The sequence below is a fragment of the Sinohyriopsis cumingii genome, chromosome 2 (assembly GCF_028554795.1).
Source record: "Sinohyriopsis cumingii isolate HCF-2022 chromosome 2, ASM2855479v2, whole genome shotgun sequence".
Classification (NCBI taxonomy): domain Eukaryota; kingdom Metazoa; phylum Mollusca; class Bivalvia; order Unionida; family Unionidae; genus Sinohyriopsis; species Sinohyriopsis cumingii.
Window position 1 is genome coordinate 95,591,962 of NC_142962.1, and position 23,664 is coordinate 95,615,625.

The following is a 23,664-nucleotide window of genomic DNA, read 5'->3' on the forward strand; positions in this document are numbered from 1 at the left end:
TACATGGTTACAGGGTGAGGATCTCAATAACTTCCAAATTTTGGCCCGTTTGGGGTGGTGGGCAGGGATCAACCCTGAGACCAGTATCAGTTACATTTTTAAATCTGTCATTACATGCCCAGCATGTGTATATATGGTCACAGGATACTCAATACTTTATAAATTATTATCCATGCACCAAGTCCTTGGGAGGAGGGTGAATCCCTGGGTCAACATCGGTTGCATGTATAAATTTGTCTGTCCATACCTAATAAGTGAATATGTGGTAACAGGGTGGGAATTGCATTAGATTTTTTAATCACCCATTGTTTAAGCCCTGTAGGGTACAACAAGATTTGTGGTTAAATTCTGATGTGTTAACAATGAGGTCATTGACCACACCTTGATTCTCAGATTTGTGAAACAAACAACTCAAGAGTTATCTGAAACTAATGTAAAAATCCCCTCCTCATAATGGGTATCAGAGCACATTTCCAAGATTATTTACACAACCTACAGCCAGAGGACCATCACTAATATAAGTTTCATATGTTCAGCTTTACTGGTGTTGGAGAAGTTCAAAGACAGTACACATAAATATGCCCATTTGTACGTACATGCATGTAAACCATATCATTATGTTCCCATGCTTTCAAAGAACTGTTTCAATTCTCCAGAAAATGAAAATAACTATTGTAATTTCACCTGTAAAATAATAATTATCTACAGAACTGTCACTCACTACAAAAATCTCAATGAACTGCAAAAGTGAAAACTTAATTATGGATGATCTCTGTACATTCCCTCATGTACCCATACATGCAAGAAAATGTATATGGATATAATGCATGCATGTACTCTGTGTGTGTGTGTATGTGTGTGTGTGTGCATGTGTGTGCCTGCATGCACACAGAGTATACTCTATACAGACCTAATCTTGAGCCTTCAGATGCAGGTCCCCATATTCTCACAGTTCCATCATCAGAAGCACTGGCTAACATACTAGGCACTTTGGGGTTCCAATGAACACTATTTACAGTTCGTGTATGTCCTTCTAGCATTGAAATTGGATTTTCTCTTTGTATATGCCAGATATAAACTTTGTGATCTGAAAATTTAAATGCCACGTTGTTGCTTCAAATATGTTACAAATAAATTGAGATCAGAGAACTATATTCAGTGATGTCACAAATAATACAATTAATGGGGATGGAGGTAAATTTTACAAACCAAACAGTCTCAAATTTCAAGGAAACAAAGGATTTAAAATAAGATATACAAATTCTTAGTCTTACATGCTAACGGCATAAACTTCTTTCATCATAGTTAGGATCAGTACTGTCATTGAAAGACTAATTTTTTTTTGTTAGCTGTATTTCTTCGATGTTGTGGCATGTTAATTTATGGATTTGTAATAGCAGGGGTTGCAAAGTGTAGAAGATACACTCCACTCCCCTTACTCTGACATTCATCCTTGAATACCATCCAGATTTACCTGTGTGTGCGGTCAAAACCCACTCCCAACCAGACCATCAGCTACTGAGAGCTGGGCTATCTTCTGTATGTAACAGAAAGGGTTACAAAGTCTAACTGTCATGATTGAGAATCTAAACTGGTTCATTTATATCACATTAAGGCTCATGTACATCAGGACTAAAAGTTCCAGGGTGGTTAGAAAGTGGCATCATATACCCAGAGCACTAGATAAGTATTCTTTTAGAACTTACTGCCATCAAATTAATGTAGTGATTATGCTAAATTTCTGCAATTAGCTCATTTCTCTGATACTGTTACATGCAGTCATGACACCAAAAGTAAGCAACAATGACTTAACCTTCAAGCTCAAATGATGTTGGGTTTTGGTCATTCAACATACAAGCCGGCAAAGGCAAACAGCCTCTGAAATTCGTGTTTCTGCTGGGGTTAAGTTTAAGAAAAGGTCATACTCTAGTGCTGAGACTCATCATTTAATTTTCAGACTGGGTGGCCTAGATTTTTTATTTTTATATATAATAATCCCAAATAGCTTCAAAAGCAATCTCTTGCTATGATTTATAGAAAAAGAAACCTAATACCATCTACTATATAAGTTTGAAACAAATAACCACAAGATAAAGAAACAAGTTACCAAGCTAAAAGGATAAAACAAGACCCTGCTTGGAAAGAAAATCCCCCTCACATCTCCCATCAACCCCACTAAAAATGAAATCTTCTATCACTAAGGGGTAAAATTTAAATGGAACAACCTTTAAAAATGGCTGTAACAGACACAGAAATAACAATTATTAACAACTATAGCAGTAGTAAATGGGGTCACCCTAGCGACAATGGGAATTAGCATTACAGAGACCCCTGGGTCACTCTAGCGACAATGGAAATTTAACATGGAGAAAAATCGTGGGTCACTCTGGCGACAAGGGAAATTTAACATAGAGAAAAATCGTGGGTCACTCTGGCGACAAGGGGAATTGAACATGGAGAAAAATCGTGGGTCACTCTAGGGACAAGGGGAATTGAACATGGGGAATAGAGTTTGGGTCTGTCTAGGGACAAGGGGAATTGAATATGGGATTTTTTTATTTTTCAATTTTTTTAAATTTAAATTTAAATTTAAATTTAAAAAAGGGTAGGCAATGGAAAGGCTATCTCTTTTCGAGAAATATGGCTGGCCCTGAAAAGGGCCTTTGGGTTTTCTTCTTCTTCTGCTTCTAATTTCTTCTTTTTCTCCACCAAGTTCTTATTTTATCTCCAACACTCTTTCTCTTCTTCTCTTTCTTTTTCTCCTGCTCTTCTTTCTTCTTCTTCTCTTCCTCCTCTTCTTTCTTCCTCTTCTCATTTTCTTCTTCTTTTTCAATCTTTTCGTTCCATTTGCTTATTCTTATTCTTTCCTCTTCATCCTCCTTCTCCTCCTTTATCTCTTTCATGACACCACTAATCTTGTCCTTTACCTTTTTTAAGTTATTAATTTCCATCTTTACACGATGGGGACTATAGGAATAACGGTCTTCAACCAGTCTTATTAACATCTGCTCCATCATTCCTAAGTTGTCTAAAACGTCTTGTAATGTTTGTATTTTGTCCATTTGGTTAGAAGCCATCTTCTTTTTTTATTCTTTGCAGAATGGTTTGAACGACGAATACTGTGGGTTCTTATACTTAAAGCGCGTACGTGAAGGAAAACATCCCCCTAAAACGTAAAATTGATCTTACCTAGATCATGACCAAACAACGCGCGAACGTGAAGGAAAACATCCCCCTACTTTTTTCATTTCATATAACAAAACCCAAACTATACTTTCTCATTTCATATAATAAAAACCCAAACTATACTCTCCACATACGCTAAGAAACAATAAACAAAATCCATAATCTACTATCCACACAATCTTACGTGAGCGCTTACAAAACCCAAACTATACTCTTCACATACGCTAAGAACAATAAACAAATCCATAATCTACTATTCACACAATCGTACGTGAGCGGGTACAAACACAAACACAAACACACAAACACAAACACAAACACACAAACACATACGCTAAGAAACAATAAACAAATCCATAATCTACTATCCACACAATCGTACGTGAGCGGTTACAAAACCCAAACTATACTCTCCACATACGCTAAGAACAATAAACTAATCCATAATCTACTATCCACACAATCGTATGTGAGCGCTTACAGAACCCTAACTATACTCTTCACCTACGCTAAGAAACAATAAAGAAACCCATAATCTACTATTTCCACAAACATACCTTAGCTCTTACAAGCACCAACACACAAACACATACCCTCACACTATCTTAAAAAAGAGTTAGTGTTTATAATCACACTACTCTACCTACACACATTGGCAAATCGATCGTTATTTCTTTTCTAGAGTATTGGGTAGCCCTGAAAAGGGCTGTTTTTTTTGGAACTTCATGGACACCTGGTTAATGGTGGCACCTTCCAGGCCTGGCGCCACATATACATCTTGTCCCCCAGTTACTTTTTACCTTTTTGGGGGAGAGAGCAGAGGCAGGATATGTCGCTTCAGAATCCCAATTTTCGCTCTCTGGGATTCTGAAATTTCTTCTTCTTCTCTCCTTTTCCTCCTCCTCCTCTTCTTTGTATCTTCTCTCCTCCTCTTTGTATCTTCTTTCCTCTTCTTCTTTATATCTTCTCTCCTCCTCTTCTTTGTTTCTTCTTTCCTCCTCCTCTCTTATCCTTCCCTCCTCCACAATGGCTTCCGCGGCCAGTTCATTTAATATGCGCCTGGCATATTCCAGATGCACATGAAGTTCCAACAGTTTCTCCAGTCTCGTGTTCATTTTTGGTGTTGATCAATCAACAAGGGTAGCTGGACTGCCGAACGAGTTTCAATTTATAGTGAAAGCGCGGACGTGAAGGAAAACATCCCCTTAAAACATAAAATTGATCTTACCTACATCATGACCAAAAAACAACAACGCGCGGACCTAAAAGAAACACTCACTCACTTTTTATGCTACCCATCACTATTTTAAATTTTTTTATAAATCACTTCAATAGACTATCCACATACGCAAAGCAATCCAATCTAACCCCAAATTTACACCTCAAACACCAAAAAAAAAAGACATCATTTTAATCTACTATCCATACCAATTTACTTAACCACTTACAAACACAAACACACAAACACATACACTCTCACTATCAATAAAGAGTTAGTGTTTATTTTCACACTACTCTACCTACACACATTGGCAAATCGATCGTTATTTCTTTTCTAGAGTATTGGGTAGCCCTGAAAAGGGCTGTTTTTTTTGTTTGCTATGGCATTCTTTTTAGTTTCTAAGAATGCGATGTCCTCTGAGGATAGACTTTCTGGCGATAGGTCTGCTTCTTCGGAAAGAGAAGAAGAACTCTTTGGTGTCGATACGACAATCGACAAAGCCTCTGTCAGCTTCAGGTTGCTGCTGCTGCTCTTGTTGTTGTTGTTGCTGCTGTCTCTGAAGTCTGTACTTCTCTGTCCATTCTTCTTTTTCCCTGTTCATTTCTTCTCTGAAGAGCTCTTCTATCAGGTCTTCAGTGATTTTTAACATTCTCACATTCTCTATTTCTTCTGGCTTCGGTATCAGACTGTGTCTGACCCTATGCAAATTCACGTAGGCTTCGTTGAGTTTAGCTAGTTTGGAGCACATCTTCTTAGGAGGATGAGTCGACAATGGATGGTTAGACTGGAAACAACCCGGTTCTTAAAGTCAAAGCACGGACGTGAAGGAAAACATCCCCCACACGGTTTTTGAGTCGCAACGTTTAGTGAGTGTCATGAGAGGGATAGTAAGAAATGAAAGAGCATCAATCCAACATTCTTATAGCTAAACAAAAGACAAAGACATTTTTTTCAAAACACGACATTTTTTATTCAAAAATCACTTAACACTAAACAACAACAACTCTAACATTTTTAACAATAATCCAACACTAAAAGTTTCTCCACTAGGTAAAGAGGGATAACAGTCTTCCATGGTTTCTAGTAATCTAGGATGACTTCTCTCAAACTGTTGATTTCTATGGTATTATCGAATTCTGCATACAGGATGACGTTCACCGTTTCATCAGGGTCTCGGTCTTTAAACTGAATTTCCACACGGATCTGGCCGGATTTTGTAGGGTGGAAATGTCCCTCGTCGCTGCCTTGGTCTGGAGTGAAATCGAAAGCCCACAAAGCGTAGCCTCCTGCATAATCCTCGTACGTAATACCGTGACTGGTATTGGTTCCTAACTGTCCGGTGGCTTCGTACAGGGACAAGTACGATCTCAAGTAATTCTTCTTGGTAAAGTCAGGTTCGAAAGGTCGGGTACACAAGGTCTTGCCATCGCGACTGACTTCGATCTTGGACACGCCAAAGTGTTGAAAGTAGAAAGGATTTTTTTCGGCAGCTCCGTTGAAGGCTGTATTCTCGACGATACCAACGATCAAACGTTTGGGTAACTGTCCTTGGAACAGATGATCTTCGATCATGGATCGCTGTCCCTTGGGAATGGTGAAGGTTTTCACTTCCACGCGTCGTATGGGATACTTGGCAGTCGTTCTGCTCAACGTCTGACTGATGTCGTTTCCCACTTTAGGTAACACTTCCACACGGCGTACATAGAGTCTGGCTTCTAGGATTTTGGTTTTGTAACCGTCACTATCAGCCATCAAATGGAAAGCGGCACTGCTACGATTCAGTCTCAGGCGGACATCCACCCCGTTCAGCAAATACTTTTCTTGCAACCACATGTCCAAATGCAAACGATCCATCAGTTCTAAACTTGTGTCGGCTCCCGTGATTCTCTTTCTTCGTTCTACAAATCCATCATTGTTGTCTTTCTTTTCATCAGTTTCCAATATTTCAAACTTGGTAGGTTCGTCAGCTTCCCATACCACACAGGCATTGAGATGAGTGTTCTTGGCATCTATTCCGTACGTCAAGAGATTTTCCAGGTAGGCACGATAAGGGTAAGTATCCATGCTGCTACTGACCAGTTTGTTATTCAAGTACAAGTCCACTCCACTGAACAAGGAATGCATGAAATTGTTGACGGGAGCTACTGCTTCATCGTCTAAAGCACCTCCAGTCTTATCTAGAATTTTGACTTTCAGGTACAAGTAACTGCTATTCAGATCGATGTAATCTTCGGGCTGTCCTTTGATTTCAAACTCGATGGGAGCGGAATCGGTCAGTGAGGAGACGGGGTGAAATTCCACCCACTGGGATTCTTGCATCGTCATCATCGTGGGGGGCATGGCAAACAGATCCAGTTCCGTCTTGGAACAAGCGCAAGATTCTCGGTGCATCATTTTTTTGTCTCTTTTCTCAATAATCGAAAACGTCTAAGTCTCGAACGGTTCTTCTTTTCTTGGCCTTTCTCGCTTGAAGTCTGGTGAAAGGGTGTTTTCTTCGTCGTCTCTTTCTGCCTTGTCCTTGCTGAATGCCTGACTCGGTAGCGTGCAGGGCATTTATAGGTGTTTCTCGTTGGCCTAAAATGTCTTTGCCCGTTTGCAGCAAGACATTTTTGCCTGCCCTCATGAAGGCTTCTTTGGGGTTTTGTTTGTCGATGATGACATTTTGGAGAAATTCTTTGCCTTGCGTCAGTGCCGCATCTTTCAAGGCGTGCAATCCGCGTGTCACCATCGGTTTCAACACCGGGGCCACCGAACGAAAGGCCGATTTTAACATATCTCCTAAGCCGTGTCCTCGCTGTCGAGCAACCCCTCGGTACACTGGATACATGACTTAAGAGTCGTGAGAGAATTGTTTTCGAAAATGGAGTTTCACCGTGACTTTTCCTTTGGTGAATGGAATATTTTGTCCCAGATCTCCTTTTATAGCAATGTTGACCGTGTCCAAATACGACTTGCTGACAGGCAAATAGTGAGGATGGACAAATTCGCGGTGGACGTGGTAAGTGTTTCCACCTTCCTCGTCAGCGCCCGTGGCAGAATCTACTTTGAAAGGAATGACACGCAGTAACGGTACGGAGGTGTGTCCCACCACGTTGTACTCCACCACATCGGAATACACGAACATCAAATTCAGTCCTTGGTTCAGTTCTACCGGGGCATGAAATAACTTGCTAAAAGACTCGTTGTCGTAAACGATGGGTAATTCGTTTTTCTTGAGCATGGCCTTTCTCATGTCCATGTCTCCGCCCAACATGTCAAACAATTCAGGACAAAATAAAATGGACACGATTTTACTTCGTTCAAATTTCATCAAGAAGCGACGAGCTGCTTTGTGGTACTCCATGGTGACACTTTGTTGACATGCTCCAAAGCTTTCAGAAACACGACATTAAACCTGGAGGCTATGGTGCTGACCAAATGTTGACCACTAAAATAATAGCCTGGGGGAATGAACAAGTGATAGGTGGTGTACTTTTGATTTTGTGTACGGGTTTTCTTGTCATATTTGACATTGCTATCCATCCACTGTTGCATTTGCTCGTCATGAACTTCCACATCAAAAAAATTTTGATTGGGAAGGACATTGAGGACTTGGGTCGGGTGAATCATTTCTACTAAAGCCACTTCCCAATGGGCTTCGTGATCTAACTGGATGGCCTGAGGTAATTTGGCCGTGTAACAGCACAACGTGTTCTTGGGAAACACCTCCATGGAACTGTCACTGGGTAAAGTTAAGTAAAATTGGTTTTGGTGACTCATAATTCCAGAGTTCTGTGGCTGTCCGAGGGGTTACTGGACGTCAGAGGCGTGTCTCCGTCTAAAATGGGGTTCTGGTTGTGGTTGAAGTGGTGACTGGCACTGGCACTGGACACAAGGTTCCCGGGGTTCCCGTTCGAGGTGAATTTCAGGGAGGGATTAGGAAGCAGGTAACCGATGCAACTGCTCAATAAAATGGTCCACAATTGTTTGTCTCCTTGTTGCAAACTCAAATTGGCGATGGCTGCCCCGATGACACAATACACCACGAAGATTTGGCAGAAAAAGACGATTTGCGTTTTAGGCACACGTTCTCCACACCACACCCACAAGGGTTGTTTTTGTAAATCTTGCACAGAAGAACTGGGTGAAGGAGGAGTGGTCGACGTAGCTGCGTCTGTATGAAAAGGCATGATGGTCACTTCTTTTTATAGTCGATGACTTGCGAAGCGTCAATCCAAGAATCAAAACTGGGCGGATATCCTTTCCAACGTACTTTGACTTCTTTGACACGTCGTTTGCCCACTTTACGGGTTCTGCGTTCGAGAATGCTTTCGATGTCGTACACGTCGTCTTCTTTTTTGGTGACACGTTGTAACTCGGGCAAATAAAACGTTCCTTTGAGCACTTCTCCGTTCATGTCTTCCAATTTATAGACGGCAGGATGACGGCCATGCACTCGTCCAGTGACGCGAAACAGTTCGGTCGTCCAGTTAGGTAAGTAACCTTTGTCAAAAGTGCGTTTGGTTTTGCCAATGCGCACTCAATCTCCTACGGCCAACTCTCCACTTTTCTTGGGGACAGCCCTCGTCGGGGACGTACCAAACAGACGCTCAAACACCAGCACTTCGCTGTCGGGAGTCACTTCTTGCGGGGCACGTCCGATGCTTCGATGGTAAGATTGGTTGTACGCTTGCACCAGGTGCGGTAAGATGTCGATGTACTTCAGAGTGTGGTGATGCGTAAAATATTTCCACATGCGTTCTTTCAAAGTGCGTTGAAAACGTTCCACGATGCTGGCTTTGGTTTCGGGATTCTCGGTGGTAAAAAAATGAATGTCACGTTTCTTTAATTCTTTTTGGAAAGCTTGGTTCAGAAATTCGGTGCCTTTGTCCGTTTGCCATCGAAGAGGGTGACGACCGCTTTGTTTCAACACCCGTTGCAGGGCTCGCACTAACTCGCTGCTGGATTTGGAAGTCAAGGGCACGACCCAGGCAAATTTGGAAAAGACGTCGATGACACAAAACAAATATTTGTAGCCACGATTGTAGCTGGCCAAATGAGAGACATCGGCTAAATCGGCTTGCCATTGATGATCGATGCCTTCCACTCGGGTGCGACTTCTGGCAAACTTGCGTCGAATGGGTTTGTGTAAAGTGTAGGTAGCTTGTTCTTGTAACCATCGTTGCACTTGAGGTAAACGGAGACTTTTCAGTCGCGTTTTGGCAGCACGATACAATTTTTGAACTCCTGCGTAACCTGCAGGATGGGAGGGATCGTAGTAAATGCTGGCTAAGACTTTTTCCATTTTTTGTGTTGGTTGGTGTGTTAATAAGACACCCACTCTTGGAGGATGCTACTCTTTTTCTCTTGGGGTATTTTCTTGGATTGCAATGCTTTGCGTGTGCGGCCAGCAATACGTGTCGAAGAGGAGAAGGATGTCTGAGCGGGGGATATCGGTTCTTGTTTCACTTCTGTCTTCACTTCTGTCTTCACTTTCTTTTTCTCTTGTGAGGAAGAAGGGGTGGCCATCATCTTTTTAATCCATCCAATTCTGGAGGTAGGTGGTGTTGTTAACTTGCGTACTTTTTCTGGTGGAGTTTGAAACCCTTCCTCTTCTTCTCCTTTTTCTGTCTTGGTCACGGGTACTGGTGGTACTGGTACTGGTACTGGTACTGGTGCTGGACTTTTCATCAAGGTCTTAAAATCTTTCAGAGTGGGTAGAGCTGTTTCGTCTAAAGCTTTCTGGTGAAAGAGTTGCAGTCGTTGCAAGAGTTGACCGTACTTTTGCGATTTTTCTGTTTCGGACAAATCTTGGCGATCCATCAAGGACTGCAATTCGTGTTGTAACTGGGACATCTCGCTCAAATGGGGATTGGGAGGTAAATGCGGGGTGTGTTGTTCTTGCCACCGATGGTATTCCATCCATCGTTTGTAAGGCACTAAAGCTAGTTTTCGTCCTTCCATGGGGTTGTCAGGGGTCGATTCTGAGATCTTGGAACTTCCGAGGCCTTTTTATCTTGCTCCCATCAGTCCTCCCAACATGGTTCCCAAGACTCCTTTCAGTATGGGGCCTAACAAGAGAGGTAAAATACCTCCACGTTGCACTAACATCTTCTTTTTTTGACGAATGGGAATTTTCTTTTGAACCATTTGGCGAAGAACGTGACGATGTTTGCCTAAGCATTGTTTCTGGTGTTTGGACAAAGGGATCGTGCCTTTCAAAACGTTCAAACAACATTCGCACACGGTATCGATGACCTCTTTGGAGGCTGTTTGAATGAGTTTATTTCGTAGGGGTGGAGAAGCTTTGGACAGGACAGATAACATGTCCCCATGTTTGACTAAACGTGGTGGCAGTCCTTTCCTTTTCTTTCCTTGGGGTTTTCTGGAGGGTGACATCTTTGAGTCTTCAGGAGCACCAAAAAACACTGATACCCGACTTGGTCACAGGCCTTTTTTATACTGGAACGCGTCGCCACTGATTGTCTTTACGTCATATTAGTTTGAGGACAGGCATGACACGTCGTGCAGGGGTACGTAACGGACTAAATCGAGCCAGTTCTTGCTTGGACAAATCCAGTAAACTTTGTAACATGCCCGATCTTTCTTGAACTTTGATTTTGGGAGAAGGTACTTTGTGAGCAGCAGCCACTGCCACTAAATTGGAAGGTCCTGCCACTGGGGAAGTTCTTTTGGGGGTCATCAACGGAGAAGTTCTTGGTGTGATCAACGTCTCCAAGTACTCTTCAGTTCTGGGTGTCATTAACGGAGAAGTGGACAAACGTGAAGCTGCCGGAGACGCAGTCACCGCCGTGGCAGGTCGTGGTTTGCGAGTGTAAGGTTGCGTCCTGGCCGAAGTGCCTCTCTTGCGACTAGTTTTCTGTGGACTTTTCTTTTTCTGGGGGCTTCTTTTCTTTTTCCGGGGTGTTGGTGGTGTCTGGTCAGAGGAGGGTCCTGCCACTGGAGAAGTTCTCCTTGGGGACCTGGTCTTTTTCTTCTTGGGGCTTCATTGGACTTTTGTCTTGGGTATAACTTTGGGGGCATTAGGATCCCATCTTAAGAGTGAGCGAATGATGACCCCTCCTAGAGTACCGCTTCCTCCAGGTTTCAAAATGATTTGTTTTTTGGTTTGAGTGTCGATGCGGGGATCGGCCAGTTGGACCAAAGCCACTTTGTTTCGATCGAAAAAGCGTTTGGTTTGATGAGGAATCTGAATGATTCCTTGGAGTAATTGACGTGCCGTCACCGTGAACCATCGTAAGACTTCTTTGAGACTAGCTTCTAAGACACGAGCTCGTGTTTGGGGATCTTTTTCTCGACTGATGCCATACAAGGCACGAATCAATTTGACGGGAAGATGCGACTGAAGGGACGTCATGTTCGCACTGAGAGTGAGACAGACGAAAAAGGGTCTGAGGTTTTTATAGATTTTTTTATGTGGAGTGAAATGAAGTCGAGGACGGAGACGTGTACAGGACAGCCCCTCCGTCTTGGCACCAGTGGTGAAACAAGTGGGTACAAAATCGCAAGTCATCGGGAGTCGTAGGTTTCAAATCGACGAGTAAATAGGCCTGTGGAGTTTGAGTGGCATCGTCGTACGCCTGAGTCAGCCAAGGCGTTCCTAACTGTTTGGCTAAGACTTGCACTTGCGATTTATCTCGAGGGCTTTTAAACAAGACCACGTAATGCGCATTGAGACTGATGGTGCGATGGGCTTTACTTTGTTGAAACAAATTTTGGGTGATGTAAACGACACTGGCATTACGGTGATGCCCTTTGCGCGTGAACCACAGTTTAATTTCTTCTTCGTCTTCTCCTAACATGTCGTCAAAAATGACCAAATGGGTTTGACGGGAGTCAGAGACGATGCCGTCGTCTTCTTTAGGAATGCCTTCCACAAACACGATGGAATCGCCTTGACTTTCTCGCAAGAGGCTGTACGCCGATTGCCACTCTTTGTAACACCACACGATTCGTTGAGGTGGTCGATCGATCAAATGATGTTTATGTTCGATCAAACGTTTGACGAATTCGGTTTTGCCAGAACCGCTAGGTCCAGCAATGAGCATGTTAAAGGGATGGCGAAGATACAAAGCCTCCCAACTGGCACGATCTAAGTGTTCGTCGATGACTTTGACAGTAGAGGAAGAGGGAGCAGAGACAGCAGAGGTAGCCATTGTGTGAGGAATGTCACTTGTGACACGAAAAACAAACAAGACAAGAGTTTATATACTTTTTCAGAACACGTTTATTGAATGTTTTTTTTCAAACATGAATACGAAAGACAAAAATACATAAAAGCCAAAGGCTTAAGTACAAGAATAAAAGGCACATGATAACCATGAACGTGGAATAAAAACAAGTGTCTGTACAACAACCACATGTTTTGGGTAAAGTTCTAATCAGTTCTATAGTAGGGGGTAAGGTCACACAAGTGTCCTCCCGAAAGGGTCTTTCAGGCCTGTCCACGACAGTCCTGTCCTGGGTGACGGATTCTTCTGGCACCGTCACTAACACAGGTTGAAAAGTAACTTTTTTCCTTGAATAACTCTCGTGCATACTGGGCCACCTCTTGTGTCCAAGCCTCAAAACCCTGGTCTCGTAGATGTCCAACATTTTACTCCTAACCAATCTGGTTTCTTCTTCGTCAACGACATGGTAAGTTACTTCAATGAACAATGAACTATCGATCTTGCCTAGGGTTCCTTTTCATATACAGACCAATACCGACGTGACCATACGGCAACGTAAAGTGATTGGGAAGTCTCACTCGCTTCTGGTACACGATTTGATAGATTTTTTCTAGGGGCCGACTGACGATGTGGTGAGTGGGTAAACGTACAATCTTGTTCGGTTGATAAGTGGTCACTTTAAAGTTTCCATCCTCTCCCGATTGCAAGGCTTCTTTCAATACCCCAAAGTTGACCACTCGACTGGTACGATGATTCAGAGTCAGTCCTTTCACTTTGCACGTCGTGTGCACTTCTCCTTGTTTGTCCCGGTATTCGTAGCCGTAATTTTTGGGACCACCACTGACGAAACTTAGAATCTTGTCGTCGGGATGCTCGTCTGTCCAGGCTCCTAAACGGTCTCCTTCGATGTCAGGGTGATGTTGACTCGGGTGATGGATGTAAATGCAACTGTCCGTGTCAAAGTACAGGACGCGTTCTTCTAACAGTTCTAAAGCTTCGTACAATTTTAAGCGAGCATGAGCTGTCACGTAAGCCGCAATGATGACATTTCCAAAAGGGTCGTCTTGTACAAAGTCCAGATCTTCTTCGTAATTGACCAAGATCAAATCCTCTCGAACGACGTCCACGTGTTTCATGTATTTGGTTTTGTCGTGAATCATCTGGAAGTAGCGGGAAGGTTCTGTCAAAAATTCCGTCTTGGGTAAACACGGTCGTTGTGCCATTTTACCCCACAAGCAATTTAACATCACTTTGGCAAACGATCGCCTGCCTTCGTTTTTTTCGATGTGGTCTAAAGAGATGCCTTCTTGTTCGTAGTATTTCTCTTTGAATTGTATTTGGTCTTCGGGAGTGTGACACCAGGAAGGATAGCCGCTGGCTTCTTGTTTCAGTTTCAAAAAGGCATCCACGTAGTCGGCGAAAATGCCTTTCTGAGTAGGGTCACCCTTGTGGTACTGTTGTGTCTTGGGAAAGTGGCAAATTTCGTACACTTCTAACAGTTGGTATCCCATGTACAGAGCTTTGAACAATTCCACGCTGACCCAGGTTCCCATCAAGGCACGTTCTTCCTGGATGTGATGGCAAGGTTGGTCCTGGTTGCACGTTTCGGCACAAGTACGGCACAAGGGAAACATCAGTTTGCCTTGACAATGGTGAGGTAAGACGGGATGGTATAGGTTCGTGGGAGGCAAAACTTTACACTTGATCAAGCCTTCGTATTGTCGAATGTTTTTCAGGTCGATGTGTTCCGTCAACAATTGCGGGTGCCCTACAGGAAAGCGACAATATCTGCACACGTAGGGATACAGCGAACACACGTCCAAGTATTTGATTTCTTCTCCTTTCTCTTCGTCGGCTTGGTACAGCAAACAGGTGGCATTGGTCCTTCCTCCGTACAAACTATCCCTCGGGTTCAGCGGGTCCATGAACTGGTAACTTTCCACGAGGCGTTTAAACTCGGGATCGGTTTTCAAACGGTGATCGTACTCGTGTTCCCACATTTCCACCACTTGGTATCCTTGCTGTTCTAACTTTAGGCGTCGCTGACAAGTGTTCTGGTACAAGTCTTCCATGGTTCGTTGCAAAAACTGATTTTTAGTGTCACGGTCAGGGTAACAGACGGGACATCCATGAAATAAGCAACCGTTAAACTCGTACACGATCTTGGGGTTTTCTAAGTCCCAGCCATCGACCGAATACGTTCCGATGGTCTTTTCGCCTCCTCCGTTGCGGGCATGCTGAATCCATTTGTCTTCCTTGTCGCACAAGTAATGTAACCAGCGTAGGGCTTTGACCGAGTATTGACGTTTGACAAAGTGGGTCGTTTGAGGACTGATGACAGCCACGGTCTTTTCAGGCATGAATCGTTGGCGGTACACTAAGGAACACGCTTTGGCAATGGTGCAAGCTTCTTTCAAAGGATCGACCCCTCCGTGTTCCATGAACAGTTCTCGAAATTTTCCACAGCAACGTCGTAAAATGTCCACGTCGGAACGACAATACTTTAGCATTTCTTCCTGAAAGTCGAAGGGGTCAGAGGCATGAGCCTGGTACCAAGCGTAGAAAGCTTCTCGTTGTTCGGTACGCATGTTGTCGGGGTCGTAATAGTGAGCCTCAGGCAAATGGGGTAGAACGGCATGTTGATTGGCTTCCGTATTGAAAAAGTGTGGAAAGTACCCTTTAGCCATTTCTGTCATTCCAAACGTTTTAGGCATTCGGCTCAAAGGCATGGCCAAGTAACTCATCGAATCTTTAAACTGCACTTGTCCCACTTGCATGAAAATGATTTTGGCTCCGTTCAAAGTGACTTTAGGACGTTCGGTGCCTTGTTCCGTATAGTATCTCAAAAGAAACTGTCCATCGTATCCGGAGAAATTGTGAGCCATCACCGTGGCATGACGATGACAATCTCCGTAACGTTCGATGTCCTCTTGGCTCCACGTCTTGTCGATGGGGTCTAAGACCCATTGGGCAAAATCGGCTAACGTGTTCGGTCCCCGAAATATTTTTTCACGTCCTCCAGGAATCTTGCTGCAGTGAGGGCAATGACTGAAGATAGGTTCTTGAATGCACTTCTCGCACGCTCGATGAGCCACGCAGAAATTAGGAATGTGAATGCCAGTCTCTTGCATGCATTCGAAATCGAAAAAGATGAAATTGCCTTTCTTCTTGTGACCGTCGTCTTTCTCTGGTGGGGGTTGGTATTTTTGCACGTAGCATTCGTGTTCCAAGTCCACGATGTGGTGACAAATGTGACATTTTTTCTTTCCTTGACATACGTGTGCCTTGGTACTATTGGTACGTATGCCTTGTCCACAGGTAGGGCACATTCTCAGCACTTGACAAGCACATTTCTTCTGTGAACCTTGTGTTTTCAAATGTTGTTGGTAACAGGTAGGACTGACAAACGTGCGCAGACAAGTTGAACAAGGCACTGGTTCTTCGCTCAGACAGGGTGGAGAGGCTAAACATCCTGGGCATTTCCATCCACAATGTTTGTGTTGCTCTCGATTGTTATAACCATAGTCACATTTCTCACAATAATAAACATATCCCAGGAATCCGGTGATACTGGTAATGGTATCGAAATGTTCATCGTGATGATAGACATGAATGTATTTTCCGTCCTTAAAATCTTGGCCTCGAAACAACAGAGACCCACGCATTTCTTGAGGGTGCACTTTCAAGGTGTAGCGTGGGGCTAGGGCATCTTGCAATTTTTGCATCTCAGGAATGCCACAGGGTGTGTCTTTGGACAGTCCGGCTTGTTGTAACAGGAGTTCTGCTTCGTTTCGTTGTTTGGCTCGGTCCGATCGTTGAATAGTTTTCCAGGTTCTTTTCCATTCTACCGTGTCGTTCTTGTTGGCATAGGTTCGTCCCACCACGATGGCACGGGCTAAACACATCTGGTCTTGAGGGTTGTGAATTCGGACGAGACTTGTTTTGGTGTTGCGAAGGTCGTCCACCAATAACATCTTTTTGCGTCCTGTCCCTTGAAGAAGAGAGACGTGGGCCATTTTCAGTGTGGCTTTACCATCGGTGATGTCAAACTGGTCATTAGATTGTTGTACGTGTTGAATCTTGTCCATGATTTTGGAAGGGGTTAGTTCTGCGGGTCTGCTAAATTCGATCCAAACAGGGGATTTCAAACCGTCGTGATCTATGGACAGTGTCAAGCGATCGTCTTCTTTGGGTTGACATTGTCGCTTGAGTGCGGTGAGCAAAGAATCCCACATCTCGGTGATAAACCCTTCTGCTTTCTCCAAGGGTACGTCGGCCTTGAAATCTTTAAACTTCACCGTGTAGGTGTAAGCCGTGGTTCTAAATTTTCTAGAGGAGCGCTTTTCCGTCTCTCGAATGGAATAGTACTTTTCAGGGTTGACTAAGGGTGGTGAACTTGGTTTAGAGGTTTCGGATTCTGGTTCACTCATGTCCTCTTCAAAATCACTGGCATGAATTTGTGCCAAGATTTCAGCCCTGGTACGAGGCGATAGATCACGTTTCTGCCTCTTACTTTCTTCTTCTTCTTTCTTCTCGAATGAATAGGATCGTTTCATCTTGAGTGCAAAACGTCAAATGACTCAAGTTCAAACACCATAGACTAATTTATAGTCATGGCAAACCAGCGTATATAAAAAGGGTGTGTCTTGTCCTTTCACTATTCATTTCACTCTCAAACCGAGGAGAACGATGGAAGAGACTACCCAGATGGAACGTTTCGTCAGAGCTTTGCGAGGGGTCATTAGAAAATTCCCTTCAGACCAGCCGACGGACTACTCTCCTTCCTTTCGAGATAAAAGTCAAGATACTTGCTATATCTGTCAGAAGAAAGGGCATTGGTCTTCAGAGTGTCCAGACCGTGAAAAAAGAAAAAAAACAGGGGCTAAAAAAGACAAAAGTCAAGATACCTGTTATTATTGTAAAGAAAAAGGACATTGGTCTCCAGATTGCCCAAAAAAGAAACAAGAGGAGTCAGAAGAAAAGAAGGATTCTTCAGAAGAAGAGAGGGATTCTTCGAAAGAAGAGAGGGATTCTTCAGAGGAAGAAGAGGAAGAAAGAAGACAATTCTATTTAAAAGAGGCAAAGAAACAGGAGAAGAAAAGAAGAAATGAAGAAAATGAGGAAAAAACGGTGAAGAAATTCAAAAAAGAGAGAGACTAAACAAGGAGAAAGAAGAAGTCAATGAACTTTTAATTAAAGTGTTCTGTTGTGAATTGTGAATTGGATTGTAACTATGGAGAAAAGAATACATTAATGATATAAGGTAAGTGTCTTTGAGTTTTGATTTTAAAATAAGAAGCTACACTCACGCACTCATACACAGACACGTACTATAAGGGTAAAATGGGTGGGGTTTATTTTTGAGTTATTGGCAAATTGAAATTGTATTTCTTTTCGAGAAATGTGGGTGGCCCTGAAAAGGGCCTTTTTTCTTTATGGTGTAGGAGTGAGTTTAACCAATCAACTTTAACTGCCTTAAGCCTTTGCCACGGCCAAGGCCTACTTCTGATGATTGGGTTGAAATCACTAAGGGTGGTACGATAGGCTTAGTCACAGGGTTGGCGTGTTTAGCTCGGGAAGGTCGTATTCTCTTCGGTCGTGATAAAGAAGTCTGATACATTTGTTTCAGACTTCTTAACTCCGCTAAAATGTCCAACAGTACCGTAGCCGTTTGATTTTCACTCTCTTGTTTATTTGCTGCTACTTCTTCTTGCTGTTGTTGCTGTTGTTTTTTTCTTACCTCTTCTTGTTGCTGTTGCTGTTGCTGTAGGAGAAAAGCTTGTTCCGCTTCCTTTTGTCGTTGCATAAATTTCTCCAATTCTTCTTTCTGTCTCTGTCTAAAATTCTCCACTTGCGGTAATGAAGAAGGTAACGAAGGTTCCGGAACAAATTCTTGCGAGGTAAGAAAATCCACAAAATCCCAATGTACCTCTTCTGAAAGTAAGTCCGGGTTCCCTTGGGCAGTCTCCCCTGCTGGTGCACCCCAATGGATCGTTTTCTGAGTTTCCGTCATGTTGAATCACTGTCGCATAGATTGACTGCACACAAGCGCTAACGAATCTATATAGACCACGTGACGTCACAGACTGCTCTCTTCGGATTGGATGCGAGCTGACTGAATTTTGTAACGCGTGTTCGGATTGGTGAATGAATTCAATCTGTTTCAATCCTTCCTGTACCTATAAATAAGCGCAGTTCACTGCATTGATTCACCTATTCTCGTCGCTTCAAGATGTGGACCACAGTTGAGTCATCCACCCTTGTGTCTTCCATGATGTTTAGGACGGACATGCTCATGTATGTCAGGTCCAAGTGGACTGTTGTTGATAGGACAGATACTAGTCAATGGATGAGGAGAGTTTACATAGAAAGACAAGGATGTCTCAAGAGGGTACTTGTGTATGGACCGGCAGTTAGAAGGAGTTTAAGAAGAAGAAGAAGAAGATGTGACAGATGCCATCTATGTTAATATTAACATAAACCCAAAGGCCCTTTTCAGGGCCAGCCATATTTCTCGAAAAGAGATAGCCTTTCCATTGCCTACCCTTTTTTTAAATTTAAATTTAAATTTAAATTTAAAAAATTTAAAAAATAAAAAAATCCCATATTCAATTCCCCTTGTCCCTAGACAGACCCAAACTCTATTCCCCATTTTCAATTCCCCTTGTCCCTAGAGTGACCCACGATTTTTCTCCATGTTCAATTCCCCTTGTCGCCAGAGTGACCCACGATTTTTCTCTATGTTAAATTTCCCTTGTCACCAGAGTGACCCACGATTTTTCTCCATGTTAAATTTCCATTGTCGCTAGAGTGACCCAGGGGTCTCTGTAATGCTAATTCCCATTGTCGCTAGGGTGACCCCATTTACTACTTATAGCTATGTTTGAATAACATGAATGACTCACCACAGTGTCTAAGAAACTTCCCTAAATGCAAAACTTACCCAAGGTTGGATGGATGCTGTGTATGGGACAGAGAGGTGGACAGTGGTGCAACTAATGCCTCTGCTACATGTGTAATCTGGATATAAAACATCTTTGCTAGCCAAGGTTCTGATATGTCAACTCTAACAATATCTTGGCACAATTGATCAGATATTCTAGTCCTTTGTCCTAGCCACATCTCCTGGATCTCAAGAGTTGCCTCCCTTAGTATGTAATGCCAACTAACCATCAGCATGTAATAGAAGTGCATTGTACATTAGTCTAAAATGATGTAGGCTATTGACTTCTAAAGGATACTTTAATAAGTTTAACATCAAAAGTATGATTATGTACCAGAGAGAAGCCATTACAAGTGTATCTGAGTGAAAAGTATTTGTACAAACATAGACCTGCAGTGGAAAATTGCCTATTTATGAATCCATTCAAGTTGTGTGCTCCCCTTGTCTTGATCAAGCAGGAACAGTGTTAAGATGATCATGTTGTTGTTGTTGTTGTTGTTGTTGTAGGGTTTAATGCCATTTTTCAGCACACGATAGGCTATACATGGCGGCCAGTATTAATGGTGGAGGAAGAACCTGGAAAACCCCCAGAAAGAACCACTGACCTACGAGAAGCTACTGGCAAGCTTTCTCACATACCCACATTAGCCGAATCCGAGACTCAAACCCATGCAGACAGAGGTGAGATGGCAGTGATCCGTAACAGAGAGCGCTTTAGACCACTCGGCCACTCAGGGCCCCTTAAGATGATCAACTTAGTTGTGATTGGGTGTGGTGACTTACCGCTGCATCCACAGACCCCAAGCAAAGAAATATCTAATCGATTCAGCAAGGTGTAGATAGGGTTAAAATATCAGAACCTTGGCTAGCAAAGACTGGCATAAAAAAAAAAAAAACTAATCACATTTCATTTAGATCCTGTCAAGTAATGACAACAATATCCTGAAGGCAATTTATGAGGCTATGATGATAATCCTATCTGCTAATACTGAAGTCAAATAGAGGAACTGATGATTTAAAAAGAACCTTAAAACTAAGTGTTCTAATACCTGCTAAACACTGACTCAACAAAAACTGAGTAGATCTTTTTCAGATGTCAATTAAAATGTACCTGATAAAATGAATAATAATAAGTGCATCAAATGAAAAATTCATGTAAAAAGTTTAATTTACAAAATCAAAACAATGCACAAAAACCTACCCTCACTTCCACTGGCAATGAAATTTTGATCTAGACCCCCAAAACAGGAGTGTATTGTGTAAAAGCCTTGCGTCACACCCTGGTACCTGCGTACTAAACATTTGTCCTTCAGATCCCATAGATGTAATCCCTGTATAAGTAAAAACAAGATGTTTACTCCTAACACAAATACCCTCACTAACAGGAGCTCGTTAGTAGCAGCCCATAATATATAGACTGGTATGGAGAACTGATGCAGCGGCAAGGATAGTTAAGAGCCCTGCAAAGAGATATGGCATGACAGTTAATACAGGCGGATTTGGACAGCATTCAAACCTGTTACCCACTGGATGCAAGTCTAAAAACAGAAAGATATTAATTGTATTAATTGACAACATTTAAAGTTTTATATTTTACATTTACTTGTCCCCAAAAAAATCATATTTCTCCTTTCGTTACCATTTTTACTTTTTAACTGGAAAATGCATTGCTGAAACCAGTCCAATTTATCAAATTTAAATGACGATTACAGAATACAATTTTAACAAAATAATTTCTGTTTGGTATGGATCAATATACCGAAATTGCACAAGTTTTTAGGTCTCATCTAATTACAATGATTATGCTCTCATTGCATGATGTCATGTTGACTTGCACCCAATATGCATGAATGGCTTCAACAATACCTAAACCAATGACAAAGGTAATATGCCCATTAAAAGGGTCAACAACAAAATTTGACAAGCAAATGAAAATAAAAAAAATTCCAAATTGCAATGTGATACCTTTCTCTTTCAAATATTACTGCATCATATTATGCCTACAATGCATCAATAATATTTCATCAGTGCAAGGGTGAAACAAATTTGATTTCTCTAGATTTGATAGGGTTACAGATATAAAGGGTGAAACATGCAACTGGCTTAAAACAAAAATTCTCACCATCTAATGAACAAATACATAACCACTCAATCATGCACAGGTAAATGTGATCTTGCTTTGGTATGGTAGAGTTACTCTTTATAAGATGTGCTTAAAGACTAATTTTTCTAAGAATAGACATAGTTGGGTCCAAGATATTTTGGGTGTATAGAAAGGTCAGTGATTAATTTCCATCCATCCAATCGTCTGTCCCTCCATCCATCCATCCATGGATGGATACATACATACATACATACATGCAGACAGACAGTGTGTGTGTGTGTGTGATTTGGATATTTAATGTAGCTTTAACAATGTTTAAGCCATATCGCTATGATGTCTGCAGTGTGGCAGTTTATAGTGATGTCTAGTACTGGGGCATCATGCCACAGATATATAGCATGATGTCCTCCCAAAGTCACATTATCCTGACACCAGGCTGACCAGTCCTAACACTAACCTCTTAATGCTGAGTGCCAAGCGAGGCGGCTGTTAGTATCATTTTTATAAGTCTTTGGTATGACTCAGCCGGGGATTGAACCCATGACCTCCCACATCAGAGGCGGACACTGAAGCAGTCTCCAATCAATCTGAAATATCACTGAAACCAACAAGTAACATAAAAAGTGTATTATCATCTAACTGAACATAGCAATCACGGTAAATCTCTGAAGGCATATAAGACAGTAGATTTTCCATCAAGAGGGTGAGAAAGAAGAAAGAAAGAGACAGGTATGCAGAATTTACCTGAGTAGCAACATTGAGTAATGCTAATCTTCCTGTGTCATTCAATGTGAAAGACATTATTGGGTGCTTCTCCTCAATTCTGAAAGTTAAAAGTTACATACCAGACAATAAAAAAAAAACTTACAATTTGTAGTTTTTGAAGTTTGAAACTTCCTCACACTAAAACAATATGCAACAATTAGGAAGATCTGGCAATTCTTTAAATTTTTGGGTACACTGTAAAATTAATTATGTCTCACTATACATGTATGGCACAGAACTTAATAACCAAGCCAATGAGTGAAGACAGAATTGGAAAGGTCTCAATCTTCAGTTGCTAATTACTTAAACAGCACAAATATTTATCCCTCACCTGGTTTACTAATAGAAATTTCACTGTCTGATGATATATAAATAGAGGATATTTGCTTGAAACGAGTGAATAACGGATATATTTCATTGAGTGGATGAAAAACTCAGCATTGTCACAAGTGGCAAAGCTACGAGTGAAAATACTAGAGTTTTTCACCCACGAGATGAAATGTATCCGTTATTCACTCATTTCAAGCAAATATTCTTTTTATTTTATGCTCATATACGTTGGCTACCTAAAGTTTGTGACACAGTGAATTAGCAGATTTCTTAGGTAATGTCAGCTGTTTACCGAACATGTTCTGCTGTGCTATGTGTACCTGCATACAAAATTAGTTCCACATCAGATTAATAAAAATTAACTGATATTTCCAGAATAACAAACTACAACTTTCAAGGATAACAGAGAGGGATTATTAATAAGAAAACAACCATAAGCAAAAAGTAGTTCACTGACAGAAAATCAAAGGGAGGTAAGTATGTACTGACACAAAAAAGTAGTTCCTGTAGTGAAAAAATATTGTTATTTTTCACTACAGTGAAATATCAATCATATTTTAATTAGAAAATCAAGTAATTCACTGCTTAGCATAAAATAAAATAGAACTAAAAAAAATGTTCTCACTTCAACCACCATTTTGATCCCAAACAAAAATAAATCTTAATATGCAGAAAACATAAACAAAATGAATTCTCACAATTTGATTTCCCGGAGTTCATCAAAGTTGTAACCTCTTATTCTATGATGTGTATCTGCAGCATAAACTATTTTTCCATCAGGCTGACATGCTAAACACTGAACCCTGACTCCCTCCCAAGAGTCCAACACGTTGCCATCTAAATCCTGAAATTTTAAGAGGTTACAAAGGCATAGTTCTTTTTATTCAGTACTGAGATTTGTACCCAGTGCTTAATCTAACATTCAAGAGACTCACCTACAAAA

The 23,664-nt window shown here is 41.8% G+C and overlaps 1 protein-coding gene across 1 annotated transcript in view; it reads right to left on the reverse strand.

The window, feature by feature from the left end:
- LOC149805416 (WD repeat-containing protein 26-like) overlaps positions 1 to 23,664 on the reverse strand; it is an 89,675-nt gene that overhangs the window by 12,937 nt on the left and 53,074 nt on the right. The window contains exons 10-13 of the mRNA XM_089949977.1: positions 23,420 to 23,565; positions 22,371 to 22,449; positions 20,724 to 20,853; positions 911 to 1,087 (exon numbers count right to left, since the gene is read on the reverse strand). Of these exons, the coding sequence (XP_089806103.1) occupies positions 911 to 1,087; positions 20,724 to 20,853; positions 22,371 to 22,449; positions 23,420 to 23,565 (532 nt within the window). The remainder of the gene's footprint in view (positions 1 to 910; positions 1,088 to 20,723; positions 20,854 to 22,370; positions 22,450 to 23,419; positions 23,566 to 23,664) is intronic.